Source organism: Pantherophis guttatus, chromosome 18 (genome assembly GCF_059756535.1).
Source record: "Pantherophis guttatus breed Tessera chromosome 18, ASM5975653v1, whole genome shotgun sequence".
NCBI lineage: Eukaryota > Metazoa > Chordata > Lepidosauria > Squamata > Colubridae > Pantherophis > Pantherophis guttatus.
The window spans coordinates 6,936,336-6,957,546 of record NC_142080.1 but is presented as its reverse complement, the minus strand read 5'-3'; the positions used below and the strand labels follow the sequence as shown (position 1 = coordinate 6,957,546).

The 21,211-nt window shown below is 44.7% G+C and overlaps 1 protein-coding gene across 1 annotated transcript in view; it reads left to right on the top strand.

The window, feature by feature from the left end:
- Positions 1-251: 251 nt before the first annotated feature.
- The window catches only part of SYVN1 (synoviolin 1), a 25,960-nt gene continuing 5,000 nt past the window's right edge, over positions 252-21,211 (top strand). Inside the window, exons 1-11 of the mRNA XM_087880920.1 lie at positions 252-613; positions 8,701-8,851; positions 10,312-10,404; positions 12,988-13,140; positions 14,083-14,131; positions 15,472-15,575; positions 16,143-16,269; positions 17,042-17,141; positions 18,198-18,263; positions 19,090-19,206; positions 20,118-20,281. Of these exons, the coding sequence (XP_087737046.1) occupies positions 8,720-8,851; positions 10,312-10,404; positions 12,988-13,140; positions 14,083-14,131; positions 15,472-15,575; positions 16,143-16,269; positions 17,042-17,141; positions 18,198-18,263; positions 19,090-19,206; positions 20,118-20,281 (1,105 nt within the window). The 5' untranslated portion in view covers positions 252-613; positions 8,701-8,719. The remainder of the gene's footprint in view (positions 614-8,700; positions 8,852-10,311; positions 10,405-12,987; positions 13,141-14,082; positions 14,132-15,471; positions 15,576-16,142; positions 16,270-17,041; positions 17,142-18,197; positions 18,264-19,089; positions 19,207-20,117; positions 20,282-21,211) is intronic.

The window sequence follows — 21,211 nt, the reverse complement described above, 5'->3', positions numbered from 1 at the left end:
TGGGCTCGCTTCCCTCCTGAGTAACCTCTCTGCTCCAGCGTAAAAACAAAAGCTGCAAGACAGAACGACGCGTCGGCGCACGCGCGACATCCCCGTTCGAATTCGAACCCAGAACCCCCAAGCCTTCCCTGCTACGTTTTTCTTCGCCTAGCAACAGTCAGTCTTGTCCCAGTCGCCCTAACTCGCCAACCATTTTCCCATTGGAGGAGAGGCCAGACTTTGGGCCAATCAGCGGGAGCCACGGGACCCTCTTTTTTTTTTTTTTTCCTTCCGCTGTCCCGCTCGGGGAGGACAACACTGTATGGGCCGTACCATTAGCAAGCTCTAGAGAGGGGTGGAAAAGGCGAAGAGAAATCCAAGGACCCGGGAGGGAGTTCAAAAGGATTTTGTTAGAAACCATCCTTCCGAGATGCTTCCAGGATAATCCAAAGAAGGGAGGAAAAAAAAAGCGGGAGAGAAAGAGGAAAAATAAAATAAAATAAAAGGGGTCGACCCCATACGCTTGGTACATCCCGGACGGAAGTGAGGTGTCTTCTGAGCGTCGGGACTTCCGGTTGGGCAGAGGAGACGAGTTGGTGGTTCAGGCTGGGGGCGCAGAGTCTTCCGAGGCTGGGTGAGTGGGGGGCCCGGCTTTGTCAGCGGGGAAGGGGAGGCGGGCCTGGCTCTGGCCGCCCCTGAGGACCCTCCGCAGCGACTGTCATGGCTGTGGGGGGGCGAGGTTTCAGCTGTCTTCCCTCCTTCCCTTAGGAACCCCCTCCCCCCCCCAACCTATGAGTAGGTAATAATTGAGACAGGTAATAATGGGTGGGTAATAATCTCCGTACTTGTCTGTTATGGGCAGCCTTTTTAATTTGCAGCTAGGAAGTGCCAGCCAGCAGGTGAGCTCCCATTCCCAGGTATCCATTTCTATAGCTTGGAAGTGCCAGCCAGCCAGATAAGCCCCCATTCCTAGGTACCATTTCTAGCTAGGAAATAAATGCCAGCCAGTCATATATGTCCTCGTTCCTAGGTACCATTTCTGTAGCTAGGAAATAAATGCCAGCCAGCCATATATGTCCTCGTTCCTAGGTACCATTTCTGCAGCTAGGAAGTGCCAGCCAGCCACATATGTCCTCATTCCTAGGTACCATTTCTGTAGCTAGGAAATAAATGCCAGCCAGCCATATATGTCCTCGTTCCTAGGTACCATTTCTGCAGCTAGGAAGTGCCAGCCAACCACATATGTCCTCATTCCTAGGTACCATTTCTGTAGCTAGGAAATAAATGCCAGCCAGCCATATATGTCCTCGTTCCTAGGTACCATTTCTGCAGCTAGGAAGTGCCAGCCAGCCAGGTACACCCCTGTTCATAGGTACTATTTCTAGCTAGGAAATAAATGCCAGCCAGCCACATATGTCCTCGTTCCTAGGTACCATTTCTGCAGCTAGGAAGTGCCAGCCAGCCAGGTACACCCCCGTTCATAGGTACTATTTCTAGCTAGGAAATAAATGCCAGCCAGCCACATATGTCCTCATTCCTGCAGCTAGGAAGTGCCAGCCAGCCAGATATGCCCCCATTCCTAACTACCATTTCTACAGCTAGGAAGTGCCAGCCAGCAGGTATGCCCCCATTCCTAGGTATCATTTCTACAGCTAGGAAGTGCCAACCAACCATTTCTATAACTAGGAAGTGCCAGCCAGCAGGTATGCCCCCATTCCTAGGTACCATTTCTATAGTTAGGAAGTGCCAGCCAGCAGGTACCCCCCCATTCCTAGGTATCATTTCTGCAGCTAGGAAGTGCCAGCCAGTGGGTACGCCCCCATTCCTAGGTACCATTTCTATAGCTAGAAAGTGCCAGCCAGCAGGTACGCCCCCATTCCTAGGTACCATTTCTATAGCTAGGAAGTGCCAGCCAGTGGGTACGCCCCCATTCCTAGGTACCATTTCTGCAGTTAGGAAGTGCCAGCCAGCCAGGTCCGCCCCTATTCCTAGGTACCATTTCTAATTAGGAAATAAATGCCTGCCAGCCAGTTACACTGGGGGTCACATAACCCCAGGATACTGAAACTGTCATAAATATATAACCAGTTGCCAAGCATCTGAATTTTGATCACGTGATCATGGGGATGCTGCAATGGTCATAAATGTGAAAAACAGTCATAAGTCACTTTTTTTCAGAGCTGCTGTAACTTCGAACGGTCACTAAATGAACTGTTATAAGTCGAGGACTACTTGTAATATGTTGGTCCTTTCTGAATGGTGTTGGGTTGGTGCATGGCTTTATCCCTGCTTTTGAGCGTATCCATTTTTTTAAACTGGAAAAACTGACTAGAAATATGTTGACACTAAGCACCCCAAAGAAATTACAGGGACAGTTTAATACTGTTGCAACATATTTTTCTTCTTTCTAATAATAAGCCCTTGTACAGATAATAAGCCCTTGTACAGATTCTCACTGTTTGTAAACCACTTTCATCATTCCCATATGTCATGTAACTCTGTGATTCTGTAAATCATATGTCCAGAGTGGGTTAAATAAATCAGTGTTGTTATTGGTGGGCGTGAAAGCAGGTACATCTCTCAGCTCCTAGTTCCAAACTGACAGTGATTAATATTGATCACTTTTTTAAAAAATGTAGTAATGAAGCAACTCAAGATTGCCATATGTTACTAATAGAACATAACCTATCTATCTTATACATCAAATATATCGAGAACAAATGCAAAAACAGTAACAGGAGTTTAAAATTGCTATAGTCTGCTTCCTTGATACATAGAGGCTTGGTTTTTTGCCCGGAAATTAAGATTTATTGAGCTTAACTTTAGCCTGTCTACCTTTCTAAGCATCCAATGTGTCTTATAATATGCTATCAAACAATTTTAAATAAATATAAACACGCTAAGGTACCAGTCGCTACAGATTACATAGCCAGGTCTTTGATAAATGTAAATACAGTTATAATAAGCATGGAAGCTGGCTGAGTGGCTTTGTCCAATCATTGGGAGACAGGGAGTTCTAGTCCTGCCTTAAACAGAACTGACTTGGGTGACTTTGGGCTAATCACCAGGAGATGGGGAGTTCTAGTTCCACCTTGGGCATGGAAGCCACCTTGTGTGACTTTGGACCGGTCACTCTCAATCAGCCCAAGCCACCTCACAAGGTTGTTGTTGTGGGAAAAGGAGGAATAACAGACATGTTTGCATCATCTTGATTTATTTTTAAAGATAATAAAAGTGAAAAAATAAATAAATACCAGAAAAATTGGATCAGGATGTAAAAGTCAAGTTTTTGAAAATAAGGATGAGAATTGTGGGCGTGATCCAGAATCATATCATACCTTTTGGGTTGATAGAAAGTTTAGGAGGTTCAGGCATTTTTCTGTGCTTTGAAATTGTCTTTTCTTATTCAACAGTCACGGGTTGTGCTAGTTACAGGTAGTCCTCGAGTTATGACCACATAGGAGCCCAACATTTCTGTGGCTGAGTGGGACAGTTGTTAAGTGAGTTTTGCCCCATTTTACAACCTTTCTTGCCGCCGTTGTTAAGTGAATCGCTGCGGTTGTTAAATTAGTAACATAGTTGTTACGTGAATCTGGCTTCCCCAATGAGGTTGCTTGTCGGAAAGTTGCACAAAGGGAACACCGCGATACGTCATAAAGACATGCCAAACATCTGTATTTTGGTCACATGTCCACAGGGACGCTGCAACAGTCATGAGTGTGAGAAACGGTCCTTAAGTAAGTCCCTTTTGCCAGTGCCGTTGTATCTTTGAACCGTCACTAAACGAAAGGTTGTAAGTCGGGGTGGTCTTTTGCATGCTGCACATCGAAGGGACGATAACCGTGCCTCTCTTAAAAATAGACCGTATACTTCTCCCCGAATGAAACCAGTTATCTTATTTATAGGGGCCGTGTGTGTCGTGTCGTGTTGTGTTGTGTTGTGTGGGTGTGGCTCAAGCACATTCCCCAGCATTAAGCGCATCTATTTCAAGATTAACACGCATAGATGCTGTCATTGCATCTTCCTGCAGTTCCTAGTGTGAACTCTTGATATATATATATTGGAGTTTCACATTACATCTCATTTCTCTGCTGGTTTGACGCTTGTATTTTATCTTGTTCTTGTTCCCGGATCAACACAAGTCACAAAGCTTGTGCAGAGACCTGTGAATCCACCGTATCTGTTTTACGACTCCTTGGCCCGTTGGAAAGTAGGAAAACAGGATGTCCCACGTTTCAGTCTAGTGTAGCATTTCTTTCTTTTTTTTTTAACGTTTTTTATTTTATAGACAAACAAACATACAATACATAATCATTCAGTGAATCCATCTGAGTGCATCTTTTGTGTCTTCTTACTACTCCAATATCATATCTTAATATTTTCATTACATCTATTATAGCATTTCTCCCACATTTATTACTTTTCTATTAATACATTTATCTATCTTCTCTTCATTCATTTCATTACAACATTTCCCTATATATATATATATCTTCTCTAGCCAATAATAAAATTGCCCCCATATCTTATAATATTCCGATTCCTCTCTTTCTTTAATTGTCAAAGTCAGTCTATTCATTTCTGCACGATCCAATATTTTCTTAATTACTTCTCCCTCTGTAGCGATTTTCTCTGCTTTCCATCTTTGCGCAAATACTATCCTCGCCACAGTTATTACATGTATAATCCAATATATGTTTTCTTTACTGATTTTGTCTGATAGGATACCCAGTGGGAACAGCTCAGGTTTTAAATCTATATGTTGTTGTAGCATTTCTTCTAACCATGTTTTAATTTTAATCCAATAATTTCGAGTGTAGCGTTTCTCAGCAGCTTTAAGAGGCATGGACTTCAACTCCCCAAAATTCCACACTGTGAATTGCGAACCCACAATTGTCTGGTGGGTTTATAAACAAATCCAGATATTTAACCCAGATACTTTTCCCTGTGTTTGATAGCAAATTTTGGGAGGCTGATGTGGGAGACGGGGACGACTTGCTGAATCTCCAATCATGAATTTTCTGAGCTCTTGTGCAAAGAACCTTCTTAACAGGTGTGTGTGCCTCACCTTATCCCTGGAATGTCAACTTTTGGATTGGGAATAGGTTGCTTCATCTGTCAGCTTTTAATTGCCACGTACAGCTTGGCTCACTTGTGTTAAGATACATAATACCTCTCGCATGTTTGCTGCGAACGTTTCTGAGCAGGACTTTACCAGGTTGGGTTTTTGGGAGAACTCAAGATTGCTGTAGAAGTTTTGCCTAAGCAATCAAACTCTCTAGATACACCTTGTCACTCATTCGGGAAGTAGGATATCACAAGTTCTGTCTTTCAGCTGCTGAGTTTCTTGTAAGCTCTTTGAGATATAGTAAAGGTAAAGGTTCCCCTCGCACATATGTACTAGTCGTTCCCGACTCTAGGGGGGCAGTGCTCATCTCCGTTTCAAAGCCGAAGAGCCAGCGCTGTCCGAAGATGTCTCCGTGGTCATGTGGCCGGCATGACTCAACGCCAAAGGCGCACGGAAAACACTATTACCTTCCCACCAAAGGTGGTCCCTATTTTTCTACTTGCATTTTTTACCTGCTTTCGAACTGCTAGGTTGGCAGAAACTGGGACAAGTAACAGGAGCTCACCCCGTTATGCAGCACTAGGGATTCGAACCGCTGAACTGCCGGCCTTTTCGATCGACAAGCTCAGCGTTTTAGCCACTGAGATATCCCGTTTGAGATATAGTAGTATAGCCTTTATTGTCATTGTACATCATGTTAGATAGGCCAGATGAGATGCACAAATTAGAGAGAGAGAGAGAGAGAGAGAGAGAGAGGGAAGGAGAGGGAGGGAGATAGATAGATAGATAGATAGATAGATAGATAGATAGATAGATAGATAGATGATAGATGATAGATAGATAGATAGATAGATAGATAGATAGATAGATAGATAGATGATAGATAGATAGATAGATAGATAGATAGATAGATGATAGATAGATAGATAGATAGATAGATAGATAGATAGATAGATAGAATGAAAGAAAGAAAAAGAAAGAAAGAAAGAATTCTTTATTGGCCAAGTGTGATTGGATACACAAGGAATTTGTCTTTGGTGCATACGCTCTCAGTGTACATAAAAGAAAAGATACGTTCATCTAGAATCATAAGGTACAACACTTAATGATAGTCATAGGGTACAAATAAGCAATTGAATCCTACTAGGAAACAATATAAATTGTAGGATACGGCAACGTTACAGTCATGCAGTCATAAGTGGGAGGAGATGGGTGGTGGGTGAGAAGATGGAGCCTTAGGATGAGAAGATGCAGCCTTAGTGAATAGTTTGATAGTGTTGAGGGAATTATTTGTTTAGCAGAGTGATGGCGTTCGGGGAAAAAACTGTCCTTGTGTCTAGTTGTTCTGGTGTGCAGTGCCCTATAGCGTTGTTTTGAGGGTAGGAGTTGAAACAGTTTATGTCCAGGATGTGAGGGGTCTGTAGATATTTTCACAGTTATTGTCCCAAGGTGCTTTTTCCAAACGAAAACTGAGCTTTGTTTTTCCTTGAAGACGTTTCGCTTCTTATCCAAGAAGCTTCTTCAGCTTCTCATTCTTGGAAAAAGCACATTTGGAACAGCTATGACCTGGATGACTGAGAAACTCCATAGACAATATCTTTATTTTAAGGTCCCAATAACAGAAACAGTTAGCACCTCAGATACAATCCCAATTAGCAGAGTTTTGTCTGTCTGTCTGTCTCTGTGTGTGTGACATGGGTCATTCCAGGTCAAGTGATCTGATTTCAGAAAAGTGCCCTGCTCAACCATCACGGATTTCGATGAAATTTTGTGTGAACATGCATACGTGTCCCCCCCAATAAACATTGATAAAGTGTTACGTGTGCTGATGCAAATACTTGCGGAGATATAGTCATTTGTGTGACCCCCATATCTCAGCCTTCTACAGTATGACTCTGAGGTTCCACCAACTTTGAGACATAATATCTCCGGCAATATTTTGTTGAGAGAAAGAAAACTTGGCCATCGTGTACAACTTTTTTGTGCACAACACGCTGTCAGCGTTGCAACGCTGGCACAGAGAGAGCAGAGGAGAGCGAAAGATAAACTCTGAACCTTTTGCCTGCAAAATCCCTTTGAAGCTTGGTTGTCGTGGAAATCAGGGGAGGGGGCACATTCCTGAGAAATGAGAGAAGTCTGAAGAATGACTTGAGAAGCAGAGACTTGGGGATTTGAAAGGGAGGGATTGGGAGGCAAAAGGTCAGTCTTGTCCGCGCGGAGTCATGATCTGGTGGCTAAGCTCAAAGAAAAGAAATTCATTTAATTTTGAGATAGTACCGCAGTCTGACACACGCGTGCTACGGAGAACCGAGTTAAACATTAAAAATTGTGATGCTAGTCATACGTTATATTCCTGTTTGACTTAAAGTTTCTGTAGCTTTTAATATAAACTTCGAAATATGTAGGTAATAACTTATTGTTATGAGCAAGATTTGGGCTTCAGGGTTTTTAACAGCAGCATTTTCTCCCAGCCATGGGAGGCTTATAATTTATAAGATAAACTTCGACAACACATAGGTCGTATTTTACTGAATTTTATGAGCAAGGTTTAAGATTCGGGGATTTGAACAGTAGCGTTTCCCCCTGACTCACCCCCACAATGACTGTTGGTAGTAAAATCAGTCTTGTCAGTTAAAGAAAGCGGCTGTTTTAATTTAATTTAAGCCCTGCTTGTTTCTCAGAGTTCGGCTTTTGTTATGGCTGCAGTTTTAATAAATTCCAGCACTTGCAATGATAGCCACAGAAGTGGCAGGGTAGATCATGAGTGGAAATCGTTAAATTGGGAGATATAATATATATAATAACATTATTATGTTAAATTAGGAGTTATTAGATAATGTTATAATAGAATGTCACTTTGAAATGTATATTATAGTATAGGATAAGGGGGATATAATCGTTAAATTGGGAGATATAATAACATTATTATGTTAAATTAGGAGTTATTAGATAATGTTATAATAGAATGTCACTTTGAAATGTATATTATAGTATAGGATAAGGGGGATATAATCGTTAAATTGGGAGATATAATAACATTATTATGTTAAATTAGGAGTTATTAGATAATGTTATAATAGAATGTCACTTTGAAATGTATATTATAGTATAATATAAGGGGGATATGATAATTTTATTAGAAAGAAAGGGTCAGCATATGGAGATGGAGTAAGTGGATGGTAAAGTATGATATAATCTGTTATGAATTTGGGTTTTATTATGAAGAAGTCAAAGGGGAAGGGGAGGGGGAGGGGGGTTAGGGTGGAGGGGGGGGGAAAGGGGGGAAAATTTGTATTTGAAAAACTTTTTCAATAAAAAAAGAAAAAAAAAAAGGAGTGGCTAACACAGGAAGGAAAAATGTCCTCTTCCACCTCTGGAGTTGATAGGATATGAGGAGAAAGAGGATTGGGGTTGTTTGCCATACAGACCCTCGTTTTCCATAGGCGAGAGACGCCGAAGCACATAAACGTCCCACCCAGACGTGCTTGTACAATAACAGCCCCGTCCGTCAGAGGTTGAGAATAGCAACCCCAGGTGCACTGAGGCGTAGCCATGCAAATCCAGCAGCCAGCTCTTGTTTTTATTTTTCACTCACCGCAGCGAGTGCCAATTCAGGCGTGTCCCGTCATTTACCTCCTGTCTCTTCCTTGCAGTGCGCCGGACCTTAGGGAGATGTTCCGGACTGCCATCATGATGGCTGCCAGCCTGGCCTTAACCTCCGCCGTGATAGCTCACGCCTATTACCTGAAGCACCAGTTCTACCCCACCGTGGTGTACCTGACCAAGTCGAGTCCCAGCATGGCGGTGAGTCTGCCCCTCCCCAGTCGGCCCCGGGAGTAGCAATAGCACTTAGACTTATATACCGCTTTACAGGGCTTTACAGCCTTCTCTAAGCGGTTTACAGAGTCAGCCTCTTGCCCCCAACAAGTCCTCATTTTACCTACCTCGGAAAGATAGACGGCTGGGTCAACCTTGAGCTGATCAGGATTGAACTGCTGGCAATGGGCAGAGTTAGCCTGCAATACTGCATTCTAATCACTGCGGAGGGAGGGAGGGAGGGAGAGAGGGAGGAAGGAAGGAAGGAAGGAAGGAAGGAAGGAAGGAAGGAAGGAAGGAAGGAAGGAAGGAAGGAAAAAGGAAGAGAAAGAGGAAGAAGTCAAAAAGAAAGGGAAAGGGAGGGAGGGACAGAGGAAAGAAAGGGAGGGACAGAAGGAAGGAAGGTCAATAGCACTTAGACTTATATACTGCTTCACAGTGCTTTACAGCCTCCTCTAAGCAGTTTAAAGAGCCAGCATGTTGCCCCCAACACTCTTATTTTACTCACCTCGGAAGGATGGAAAGATGGATGGAGTCAACCTTGAGCCTGGTGAGATTTGAACTGCCAAATTGCAGGCAGCCGGCAGTCAGCAGAAGTAGCCCACAGCACTGCACTCTAACCACCGCGCCACCGTGGCTCAGCGTAGCCTTGAAAAGGGCTTTTCTCCAGTTCCTTGCCCTTCAGATATGCTACGGCTCCTAAGCAAAGATTTCTAGTCAACGTAGGCAGTGGAGTTATAGTTCCAGTCAGGTTGAAATATTGATTATTTATTTACCTTTATATTTTTATTTATTTAACCAGCTAACTAATTAAAGAGCCGTGATGGCTCAGTGGTTAGAATGCAGCATTGCAGGGTAATTCTGCTGCCTTAGGCCCAGAAGCGAACTGGATGACTTTGGGCCAATCACCAGGAGATGGTGAGTTCTATTCCCACCTTGGCATGAAAGCCAGCTGAGTAACTTTAGGCCAGTCACCAGGAGACAGTGAGTTCTAGTTCTGCCTTAGGCACAAAAGCTGGCTGGATGATTTTGGGCCAATCACCAGGAGGCAATGAGTTCTAGTCTTGCATGAAAGCCAGCTGGATAACTTTGGGCCGATCACCAGGAGATGGTGAGTTCTAGTCCCACCTTAGGCCTGAAAGCTGACTAGGTGAATTTGGGCCAGTCCCTCTCACCTCACAGGGTTGTTGTTGTGGGGATAATAGGAAGAAGAAAGTATGTGCGTCGCCTTGAGTTATTTGAGAAAATAATAAAAGAGTACAAATAAAATTGTTTCCTGTTAGAAATGTCACCTCGCTAACTAGAGAAAGGAACTTTTTTTGTGACCAGAAAGAAGAGAAGGGTTAAAAAAACGGTACAGAATTCCTTGCAAATTTTACTTCTCTTTACGGATGGTTATCTAAACCACTTTTTTTTTTTTTTTGTCTTTTGCTCTCTTGCGATGCCAGGTCCTGTACATTCAGGCTTTTGTCTTGGTGTTCCTGCTAGGCAAATTCATGGGCAAAGTGTTTTTCGGACAACTCCGAGCGGCAGAAATGGAGGTGAGTCATTGCCAGAGCCCGGTAGCATTAGCCTCAGGGAGAGGAGGCCGCGCTTAAATGGGCTTTCGCAAACTTCGATCCCCTTTTGCAAAGAAGCATCTATTTGAAGCTCGGAGCACCAATTATTAAGACATCCCTCTCTCTGTTCCCCCCAAATCATGAGTCTTTGCTTGTGAACTTCAAAAAGAGCCAATTGTACAAAGTTAAGTGTTTATTCTCTTCGGATAAATTTCTGCATGGTGTAATTAACACAAACACACCAGTGGTGGGTTTAAAAAAAATTTACTACACGTTCTGAGGGTGTGGCTTGGTGGGCGTGGCAGGGGAAGGATACTGTAAAATCTCCATTCCCACCCCACTATAGGGGAAGGATACTGTAAAATCTCCATTCCCTCCTGAATCCAGGGGAAAGTTACTGCAAAATCCCCATTTCCTCCCGATCAGCTGGGACTTGGGAGGCAGAGAATAGATGGGGGCGGGGCCAGTCATAATTTTTACTACCGGTTCTCCGAACTACTCAAAAAAATTTCCACTACCGGTTCTCCAGAACTGGTCAGAACCTGCTAAAACCTACCTCTGAAACACACACCAATAATTTGGAGCTAATTTTGATTATAGCATATTAAAAAGCAGAGACATCACCCTGCCAACAGAAGTGCATCTAGTCAAGGCTCTGGTGTTCCCAGTTGCAATGGAAGGCTGTGAAAGTTGGGCCATAAGGAAGGCTGAGAAGGCCAAAGAATGGAGGCCTTTGAACTCTGGTGCTGGAGAAGACTCCTGCGAGTCCCTTGGACTGCAAGGCCATCCAAACGGTCAGTCCTAGAGGAGATCAACCCTGACTGCTCTTTAGAAGGCCAGATCCTGAAGAGGAAACTCAAATCCTTTGGCCACCTAATGAAAAGGAAGGACTCCCTGGAGAAGAGCCTAATGCTGGGAATGATGGAGGGCAAAAGAAGAAGAAGGGAATGGCAGAGAATGAGGTGGCTGGATGGAGTCATGGAAGCTGTAGGCGTGAGCTTTAGTGGACTCCGGAGAATGGTAGAGGACAGGAAGGCCTGGAGGAACATTGTCCATGGGGTCGCGATGGGTCGGACACGCAACTAACAACAATTTTGATTGGAACTATTTTGACGCTGGAAATGAGAGATGTGAAGGCATCAAACAGAAAAATATCCATTTGCAGAATTATGGAATACAGGTAGTCCTCGACTTAAACAGTTCATTTAGTGATCGTTCAGAGTTTTAACGGCGCTGAAAAAAAAAGACTTAACGATCGTTTTTCACACTTAAGACCATTGCAGCCTCCCCATGATCACGGGATTAAAATTCAGACATTGGCAGCTGGTTCACATTTATGATGGTTGCAGAGTCCCCGGGTCATGTAATCCCCCTTTTGTGACTTTCTGACAAGCAAAGCCAATGAAGAAGCCAGGTTCACTTAACGACATGTGACTAGTTTAAGAACTGCAATCATTCACTTAAGAACCGTGGCAGGAAAAGTTATAAAATTGGGCCAAATTCACTTAACAAATGCCTCGCTTAGCAACAGTTTGGGCTCAGTTGTGGTCGTAAGTCAGGGACTCCCTGTCTTCAGGATCTCTTGGTGTCCAGTTTTTAAATTCATTTGTTCACTTCGGAGCCAGAATGACAAAAGAGTATATTTTTAATCGTAGAAAACTAAGGTGGGTGACTGCTTCAGCATATGGCTTCTCACTCGGCTGGATTTCCTTTGTCAAAACCATTTATTTAGCTGTTAACCAATTCAGGTTTCACTTCCCTTCTCAACAGAGCACCTGGAAGGAGACTGAGAGAAAGACAAGACAAAAAAAAAAAAAAAAAAGAACAGCCATTAAAAGCGTTTCACATTTACATTTACAGCAGCAGTTTAAAAAACAACAACAACAGATTCATACACAAACCTTGTAAGAAAGGGGTGGGGAAAGAGAGGAGATTGTAGTAGATATTTAGGGATAGAAGAAGAATCCTGTGGGATCCAGCGGCTGGCCAGCAAGAGTCCAGCGTTCTGAGCCACACAGTCGCCAAATTTGGCATCTCCTTATAGCAATAACAGTAGCCCTTATGCTTATGTACCGCTTTACAGTGCTTTTACAGCCCTCTCTAAGCGGTTTACAGAGTCAGCCTCTTGCCCCCCAACAATCTGGGTCCTCATTTTTACAGACCTCGGAAGGATGGAAGGCTGAGTCAGCTTTGAGTCGGTCAGGATCGAACTGCTGACAGTCGGCAGAGTCAGCCTGTAATACTACATTCTAACCACTGCACTACCAGGGCTGTATCCTATAGGGCAGGGCTATCAAACTCCCGGCCCATGGGCCGGATGCATTACACGCCGCCCATGCCCGGTTTAGCGAAAGGAAAAAGTCTCTTTTTTTACCTGCTTTCGAACTGCTAGGTTGGCAGAAGCTGGGACAAGTCACGGGAGCTCACCCCGTTCCGCGGCAGCACTAGGGATTCGAACTGCTGAACTGCCGACCTTTCGATCGACAAGCTCGGCGTCTTAGCCACCGCGTCCCTCAGTTTGGGTTTAGCCGTGTCTTACTGTATATCCCATCTTTTCGCACCCAGCATCTGCTCGAGCGCTCGTGGTACGCCGTGACCGAGACCTGCCTGGCCTTTACCGTCTTCAGGGACGACTTCAGTCCTCGTTTTGTAGCGCTCTTCACCCTCCTCCTCTTCCTCAAGTGCTTCCATTGGCTGGCTGAAGACCGGGTGGATTTTGTAAGTACGATCCCTAACTCGCGTTTGTGGGTGCGAAGCACGAGACGCTAATCCAGGTCAAGGGAAAACTGGTTTTACCGGTTGAACTCTTAAAGCCGTGTATCTCTATTCATGTAGTTTTTTTATTGATTTATAATATGACACGCAAAGAAAACACAAAAACAAATATTGGGGAAATTAGGAAAGGAAAAAGGGAAGTGGTTAGTGGGGGGAAAGCAAGGGAAAAAGGAAAAAAAAAAAGGCATTGACTTCCGACTCCTTTGGTGCAGTAAAATAAGGCAATTAAGAACTACCCTCAATATTTTACTTTTTCATAATAATAGAAACTACCGTATTTTTCGGAGTATAAGATGCTTTTCCCCGCCTAAAAGGAGGCGAAAATTTGGGTGTGTCTTATACACTGAATGTAGCCCCGCCCACCCGCTGGCCCCCACCCTTTGGCCTCTGCCGCCCAGCAATTTACCTCCTAGCAGCAAGTTGAAACAGCCCGTTTCAGCTTCAGCACAGCCTGATTAGCACAAGCAGCTGATTGTCGGTTGGATTGGCCTCCCGACTCTCAGCTGTTTCAGGCTGTAGGGATTGCTACTGCCTATTGTTGCGTGGGCCTCTGCTGCTTGCTGCAAGGAGGTAAATTGCTGGGAGCAGATTTTTTTTCCTTGTGCTAATCAAGCTCTCCCGAAAACGAAAATGAAAGCAAAGCAGGCTGTTTGCTGCAAAGAGGCAGAATTGCTGGGAGGCAGAGGCAGATTTCTTTTTTCTTGTTTTTCTCACCAAAAAAAGGTAGGTGCGTCTTATAGTCCGGAGCGTCTTATATTCCGAAAAATACGGGTAGCTGTTTCTATAACAAAGCCGTGTGTTTCTCAACCTTGGCCACTTGAAGAGGCGTGGACTTCAACTCCCAGAATTCCCCAGCCCCTTAAACTTGATGTTTCTTCCTTCTAGATGGAGAGAAGCCCCAACATATCTTGGCTGTTTCATTTCCGCATTGTCTGTAAGTAACATATATTTATTCTATTAAATTTCTTATCTCTTTTTTTTTCTTTTCTTTTCTTTTTTTTGGACTGTTCCCGTGATCCCTTTGGCCTTGTTTTCGTTCGCTCCATTTGATTGGTTGTGCCTTGAGACTGGATCCCAGTTTGGCTTCAGATGAACAGAGTTGGAAGGGACCTTGCAGGTCATCTAGTCCAACCCACCTGCCTAAGCAGGAGGCCCTACACCTGTGATGGCGAACCTATGGCACGCGTGCCACAAGTGGCACACGGAGCCATATTGGTGGGCACGCGAGTGTTGCCCTAGCTCAGCTCCAGCACACGTGTGCACCGACCAACTGATTTTCAGGCCTCCTGGTCCCACCGGAAGTCTGGAAACTGGCAGTTTCTGGCCTCTGGAGGGCCTCTGGGGGGATGGGGAAGGCTGTTTTTGCCCTCCCCAGGCTCCTAGAAAGCCTCTGGAGCCTGGGGAGGGTGAAAAACAGGTCTACCGGGCCCACCGTGCTATCGCATGCCAAAAGCAGGGGGGAGCGTGGGGGGGGGTCACATGCACATGCGCAAGAGGGCAGGGTGCATTGAATTATGGATGTGGGCACACGCACCCGCGACCCCCCCACGCTCCCCCCGCTTTTGGCACGTGACGGCAAAAAGGTTAGCCATCACTGCCCTACACCATTTCTGACAAATGGCAGTCCAATCTTTTCTTGAAAGTCTCAAGTGATGACAGTCCCACAACTTCCGAAGGCAAATTCTTAAGAATTCAGCCATGAAATCTACCTGAAAATAAATTTCCCCAGGGTAGATTCTCACCTGGCTCCAGGGCTTCTCTAGGAGTCTGGGAAGGGCGAAAACAGTCTTCCCCACCCTCCTGGAGGTCCTCCAGAGGCCGAAAATGGTCTGCTTAACAACTTCCGGCAGGACTACAAGGGCTTTCCCCACCCCACCCGGAGGCCGAAAACGGCCTGTTTAATAACTTCCGGTCCCACAGGAAGTAGTCAAATGGGCCGTTTTCGGCCTCCGGGGGTGGGGTGGGGTGGGGAAGGCCGTTTTCACCCTCCCCAGACTCCTAGAGAGGCCCTGGAGTCAGGTGAGAAAGAAAAACGGGCCTACCAGGACATCGTGTGCCAGGAGGGAGGGGTCACATGCGCGGGGGCGGAGTGCATAGAATTATGGGTGAGGGCACGCGCGCATGCGACCCCCCCCGATCCCCCCCTCCTGGCATGCGATGGCAAAATGGTTAGCCATCCCTGCCTTAGGATGTTGTGAATTTCTGGTGTGTTGTGTGTTTTCTCCACTCCGTTTTTGCTTTTCCAGTGACAAAATGGCCTCTCTTCTTCCCTAGCTCTCATGGTGCTTCTGGCCATCCTAGATTTCCTGTTTGTCAGCCACGCTTACCATAGCATCCTGACCCGGGGAGCTTCCGTCCAGCTGGTCTTTGGCTTTGAGGTGAGTAAATACCTATAATAATTAATAATAATAAATAATAATTGGATGTATACCTGTATTTTTCGGAGTATAAGACGCTCCAGAGTATAAAACGCACCTTTGTTTTGGGGGAGGAAAATAAGGGGAAAAAAATTCTGTCTCTGCCTACCAGCATCCATCGGGATTCATCTGGCTAGCATATTGTCAGTGTGTGAGAGAGTTGAGGGCTGTTTGGAAACTGAAACAGTATTTGCTGTGTGAGCAACAAGGAAGGAGACAGCAAGGAGCTTGGGCATGGCTCAGCTCAACTGTTCTAAAGCTGCATGCTGTGCTGATCTCTGAAACTAAAACTGAAACCGAAACTCCTCTCCTCTGCTTGTGTTTTGCTTGTATTTACTACCACATTGGAAAAACTGCTTTTGATATTGCATATTTGCTTCATATTTATTTAACTTGGTCATTAAGGGACATTCTGAAACTGGACTGGGCTTACGATCTAAACTCCAGTGTTAGAAGGAAGCCAAGCCTGTCGGCGCCTTGTTCTACTAAATTCTGGTTTGTAATCCTTTTCCTCTCGCCTCTCCACAGTACGCCATCCTCATGACGATGGTGCTGACCGTCTTCATCAAATACCTGCTGCACTCCATCGACCTCCAGAGTGAAAATCCCTGGGACAACAAGGCCGTCTTCATGCTCTACACAGAACTCTTCACGGGTAAATAGATCTGGGGATGAAGTAAAAAGACCCTCCCCAAACCCAACCCATCTATCCCAAGAAAGTAGCACGACTGAGGCCACACAGGTTGTCCTCGACGTACAACCGTTCGCTCAAGGACCGTTTCAAAGTTTAAAAAGCGACTTAGAACCATTTTTTCACACTTGTAGCATCCCCGTGGTCGCGGGATCAAAATCCAGATGCTTGGCAACTGGCATGTACCTTACGACAGTTGCACTGTCCCAGGGTCATGTGATCACTATTTGCAACCTTGCTATCCGGCTTCCGACAAGCAAAGTCAATCGGGGAAGGCAGATTTGTTTAACGACTACGTGATTCACTTAATTACTGTATTTTTCGGAGTATAAGACGCACCTTTCCCCCCCAAAAAAAGAGGGTGAAAATCTGGGTCCGTCTTATACTCCGAATGTAGCCCCGCCCGGCTTCTCACACGGAGGTTTCGGAGGCTGAAAGAAGCATCAGAAACGAAGCTTCAGAAAAGAAGCCCCCAAACAGAGCTTCAGAGGCTTTTTTTCTGAAGCTGTTTTGGAGGCTTTCAGAGGCAGGAAAAAAAGTTTTTTCTGAAACAGAGTTTCAGAAGTTTCAGAAGCAGAAAAAAAATGCAAAAAAAATGCACCACCAAAAGCAAAAAAATGCAACAACCAAGGAACCTGTTGCTAAAATTCCCCTCTGGAAACAGCTGATTGGGGGTATTCCAGGAGGCCGATCCACCTGCCAATCAGCTTTGAATTATTTATCCTTTCCTCCTCAGGTTTCATCAAGGTCCTTCTCTACATGGCTTTTATGACGATCATGATCAAAGTTCACACCTTCCCTCTTTTCGCCATCCGGCCGATGTACCTGGCAATGAGGTGAGTCCGATGCAGGAAAATTGGGAGGATGCATACCTGCAGTTCTGCACCTCTCCGCAGGTGAAGGGTATTTCCACCCCCCCCTCCCCACTCCCTCCCCCCGAGATTGTCTTGCCTGCCAGTTCATCCCCTGAGGACTAACACTTTTTTTTAATAAAAAGTTTTTTATTTTATAAAACAAACGTTACATCATTTATCATTCAGTGTGTCATCTGTATACAAATTTGTGTGTCATAATATACATACATATACATATACATATACATATACATATACATATACATATACATATACATATACATATACATATACATATACATATACATATACATATATATATATATATATATATATATATATATATATATATATATTTCTTTGCATTTACATTTCAAATTTAATATATCTCCCGTTAGAACATTTTTCTTCTGGGTTTATTTAATTTTACACCGCTTTTTATCCATATTCATTTTCTATCCAATAATAAAATTGCCCCCATATGTTGTAATATTCCGATTCTTCCTTCCCTTTCATTGCTGATGTTAATCTATTCATTTCTGCACATTCTAATATTTTCTTAACGACCTCTCCCTCTGTAGGGATTTTTTCCGCTTTCCAATTTTGTGCAAATACAATTCTCGCTGCAGTTATTACATGAATAATCAAATATACATTTTTTTTTTTACTAATTTCCTCAGGTAAAATACCCAACAGAAACAGCTCCGGTTTTAAGTCAATATGTTGCTGAGTCATTTTGTCTAACCAAATCCAAATTTTTGCCCAATAATTTCTCACTTCCGCACATGTCCACCAGATATGGTAATACCATCCTGGTGTCTGGTGACATTTCCAACACTTAGTTGATCTACCTTTAAACATTTTTGCCAATCTTTCCGGTGACATATGCCATCTATAAAACATTTTATACAAACTCTCTTTGTAAGCTGTTGCCATTGTTAACTTAATCGTTTCTTTCCCGTAGTTGCTCCCATTGATCTAACTCTATTGTGTATCCAAAGTTTTCCTGAGGACTAACTCTTGCTATCCCCATCCTAGGCAGTTCAAAAAGGCAGTCACGGATGCGATCATGTCTCGTCGGGCAATCCGCAACATGAACACGCTGTGAGTATTTTCAGGAACGCCTGATCTTCTTTCCTAGTTGAAGGTCCCTTATGCAGGCAGCAAGATTTTTACATTGAGTTTAATCTGTTTCCTAATGGAAGATCCTTACGTATACATTAACAGCCCTAGGGCCTAAATATATAGGCAGCAAATGTTTATGGAGATCCTCAGTCATCGAGGTCACGATTGTCCCAAATTCAAGGACTATAAATTCCTTGAAGATGTTTTCCTTCTCACCCAAGAAGATTCTTCGGTTCTGACTGAACAGTGGAGGATAGAAGGATTTATATTCCTTACAGTCATCTGGTCATTAGTACTCTCTCTGAGAGTCATTCTCCTGTTTACAACACAGTCCTTTTCAGCAGTTGCAAGAAGGTTCCACACCATTTGCACTATTCAGGTGATCCTGAAGCCATGGATAAAACCTCCCGCGTGGCCTCCACGACTCTCAGAAAGAGTACTAATGACCAGATGACTGCAAGGAATATAAATGCTTTCGTCCTTCACCGTTCAGTCAGAACCGAAGAAACTTCTTGGATGAGAAGCGAAACATCTTAAAGGAAAAACAAAGGAAGTCCGGTTACCTTTTGAAAAAGCACCATTGGTACATACAGGCAGCAAGATTTTTATATTAATATTAATCTGTTTCCTTGTTGAACCCCATGCACAAACATATCTATCCATCTCTCTCTCTCTGTCATCTATCCATCCAAAACAAATCTTGATTGATTGATTGATTGGCACAGCTGTTGAGTTCACAATGTCAGCTTTGGGCTGTTCTTGGGAGAAGGGAAGGAACTTAGGTGTCTGGCCTTATTCTCCTCAGGTACCCCGATGCCACCCCAGAAGAGCTCCAGGCCATGGACAATGTTTGCATCATCTGCCGGGAGGAGATGGTGATGGGCGCGAAACGCCTGCCATGCAATCACATATTCCATACCAGGTATGGGAGGGGGGGGAGAAGTGGTGTGTTTTTTTTAAAATAGAAAACCCGAGTGAATCTGGGTGCACTTGAAAGCTTGATTTGTCTGCAGGAATGTGTGTGTGAGAGAGAGGAGAGGAGGGAGAGAGAGAGAGAGAGAAAATGAGAGATAGGGAGGGGGAGGGAGAGAAGGAGAGGAGAGAAAAAAGGAAATAGAATGAGGGAGAGAAAAGGAGAAAGAATGAGAGGAGAGAAAAGGAGAAAGACAGAAGGAGAGAAAAAGAGAAGGAGAGGGAGGGGGAGGGAGAGAGGAGAGATAAAATGATAGAGGGGAAGGAGAGAAGGAGAAGAGAAAAGGAGAAAGAAAAGGAAATAGAACAAGAGAGAGAAAAGGAGAAAGGAGAGAAAAGGAGAAAGACAGAAAGAGGAAAGAGAAGAGGGGGAGGGAGGAGAGAAAAGGAGAAAGAAAGAATGAGAGAGAAAAGGAGAAAGAAAGAGAGAGGAGAGAGAAGAGGGGAGGGAGGGAGGAGAGAAAATGAGAGATAGGGAGGGGAAGGGAGGGAGAGAAGGAGGAGAGAGAAAAGGAGAAAGAAGGAGAATGAGAGAAGAGAGAAAAGGAGAAAGGAGAGAGAAGAGGGGGGAGGGAGGAGAGAAAATGAGAGAGAGGAGGGGGAAGGGAGGGAGAGAAGGAGGAGAGAGAAAAGGAGAAAGAAAGAGAATGAGAGAAGAGAGAAAAGGAGAAAGGAGAGAGAAGAGGGGGGAGGGAGGAGAGAAAATGAGAGAGAGGAGGGGGAAGGGAGGGAGAGAAGGAGGAGAGAGAAAAGGAGAATGAGAGAGGAGAGAAAAGGAGAAAGACAGAAGGAGAGAGAATGACCTGGAAGGCAGTTTTGAATCCACCCATTAGAACTGCAAGGGCTTCTCATCTTCTTCAGTTGCCTCCGATCCTGGTTTCAGCGCCAGCAGACCTGCCCCACCTGCCGGATGGACGTCTTGCGCGCCTCCCTGCCCACCCAGTCGCAGCCACCCCCCGAGCAGCCGGAAGGAGGGCAGCATCCGCCCCCCCATCAGGCCCCCTTGATGCCTCAGCCGCCCAACTGTGAGTCCCACTTTGGGAGCTGCTATGCTAATTAACCTTTCTCACCTTTAACCTCTTTAACAGAGGGGGGGGATGGACTTCAACTCTCAACATTTCCCAGCCAGTCCCCTACAACAACTCTGTGAGGTAGGCTGGGGTGGGAGAGAGGGATTGGCCCAAAGTCACCCAGCCTAAGGCGGGACTAGAACTCACCGTCTCCTGGTGATTGGCCCAAAGTCACCCAGCCGGCTTTCCAGTCTAAGCAGGACTAGAACTCACCGTCTCCTGGTGATTGGCCCAAAGTTACCCAACTGGCTTTCCAGTCTGAGGCGGGACTAGAACTCTCTGTCTCCTGGTGATTGGCCCAAAGTCACCCAGCTGGCTTTCCTGCCTAAGGTGGGACTAGAACTCTGTGTCTCCTAATGATTGGCCCAAAGTCATCTATCCGCCTTCCATGCCTAGTGTGGAACTAGAACTCACCGTCTCCTGGTGATTAGCCCCCAGTCAGTCCAGGTGCCTTTCATGCCTAACGTGAGACTAGAACTCAGCCACCTGGTTCTTCATCTCTTCGCCTGCATTGTGTCTTCTACTGTCTTGCAGGTATGCTTGGGATCGGGCTTTTCTGAATCAGATACCATATTTTTTGGAGTATAAGATGCACCTTTTCCCCCCAAAAAAGAGGGTGAAAATCTGGGTGCATCTTATACTCCGAATGTAGCCCCGCCCAGCCTCGCAAACGGAGATTTCAGAGGCTGAAAGAAGCCTCTGAAAGGAGCTTCAGAAAAAAAGCCTCTGAAAGGCTTTTATCTAAAATAATATGGGAAGCAACAAAAGAAGAATCAGTAAAGGTTCTAACCAAACTATGCTAACAAATCTGGAGAATGGCACAATAACCAACAGGTCGGAAGAGGTTAATCTACATACCAATACCAAAGAAAGGAGATTGAACAG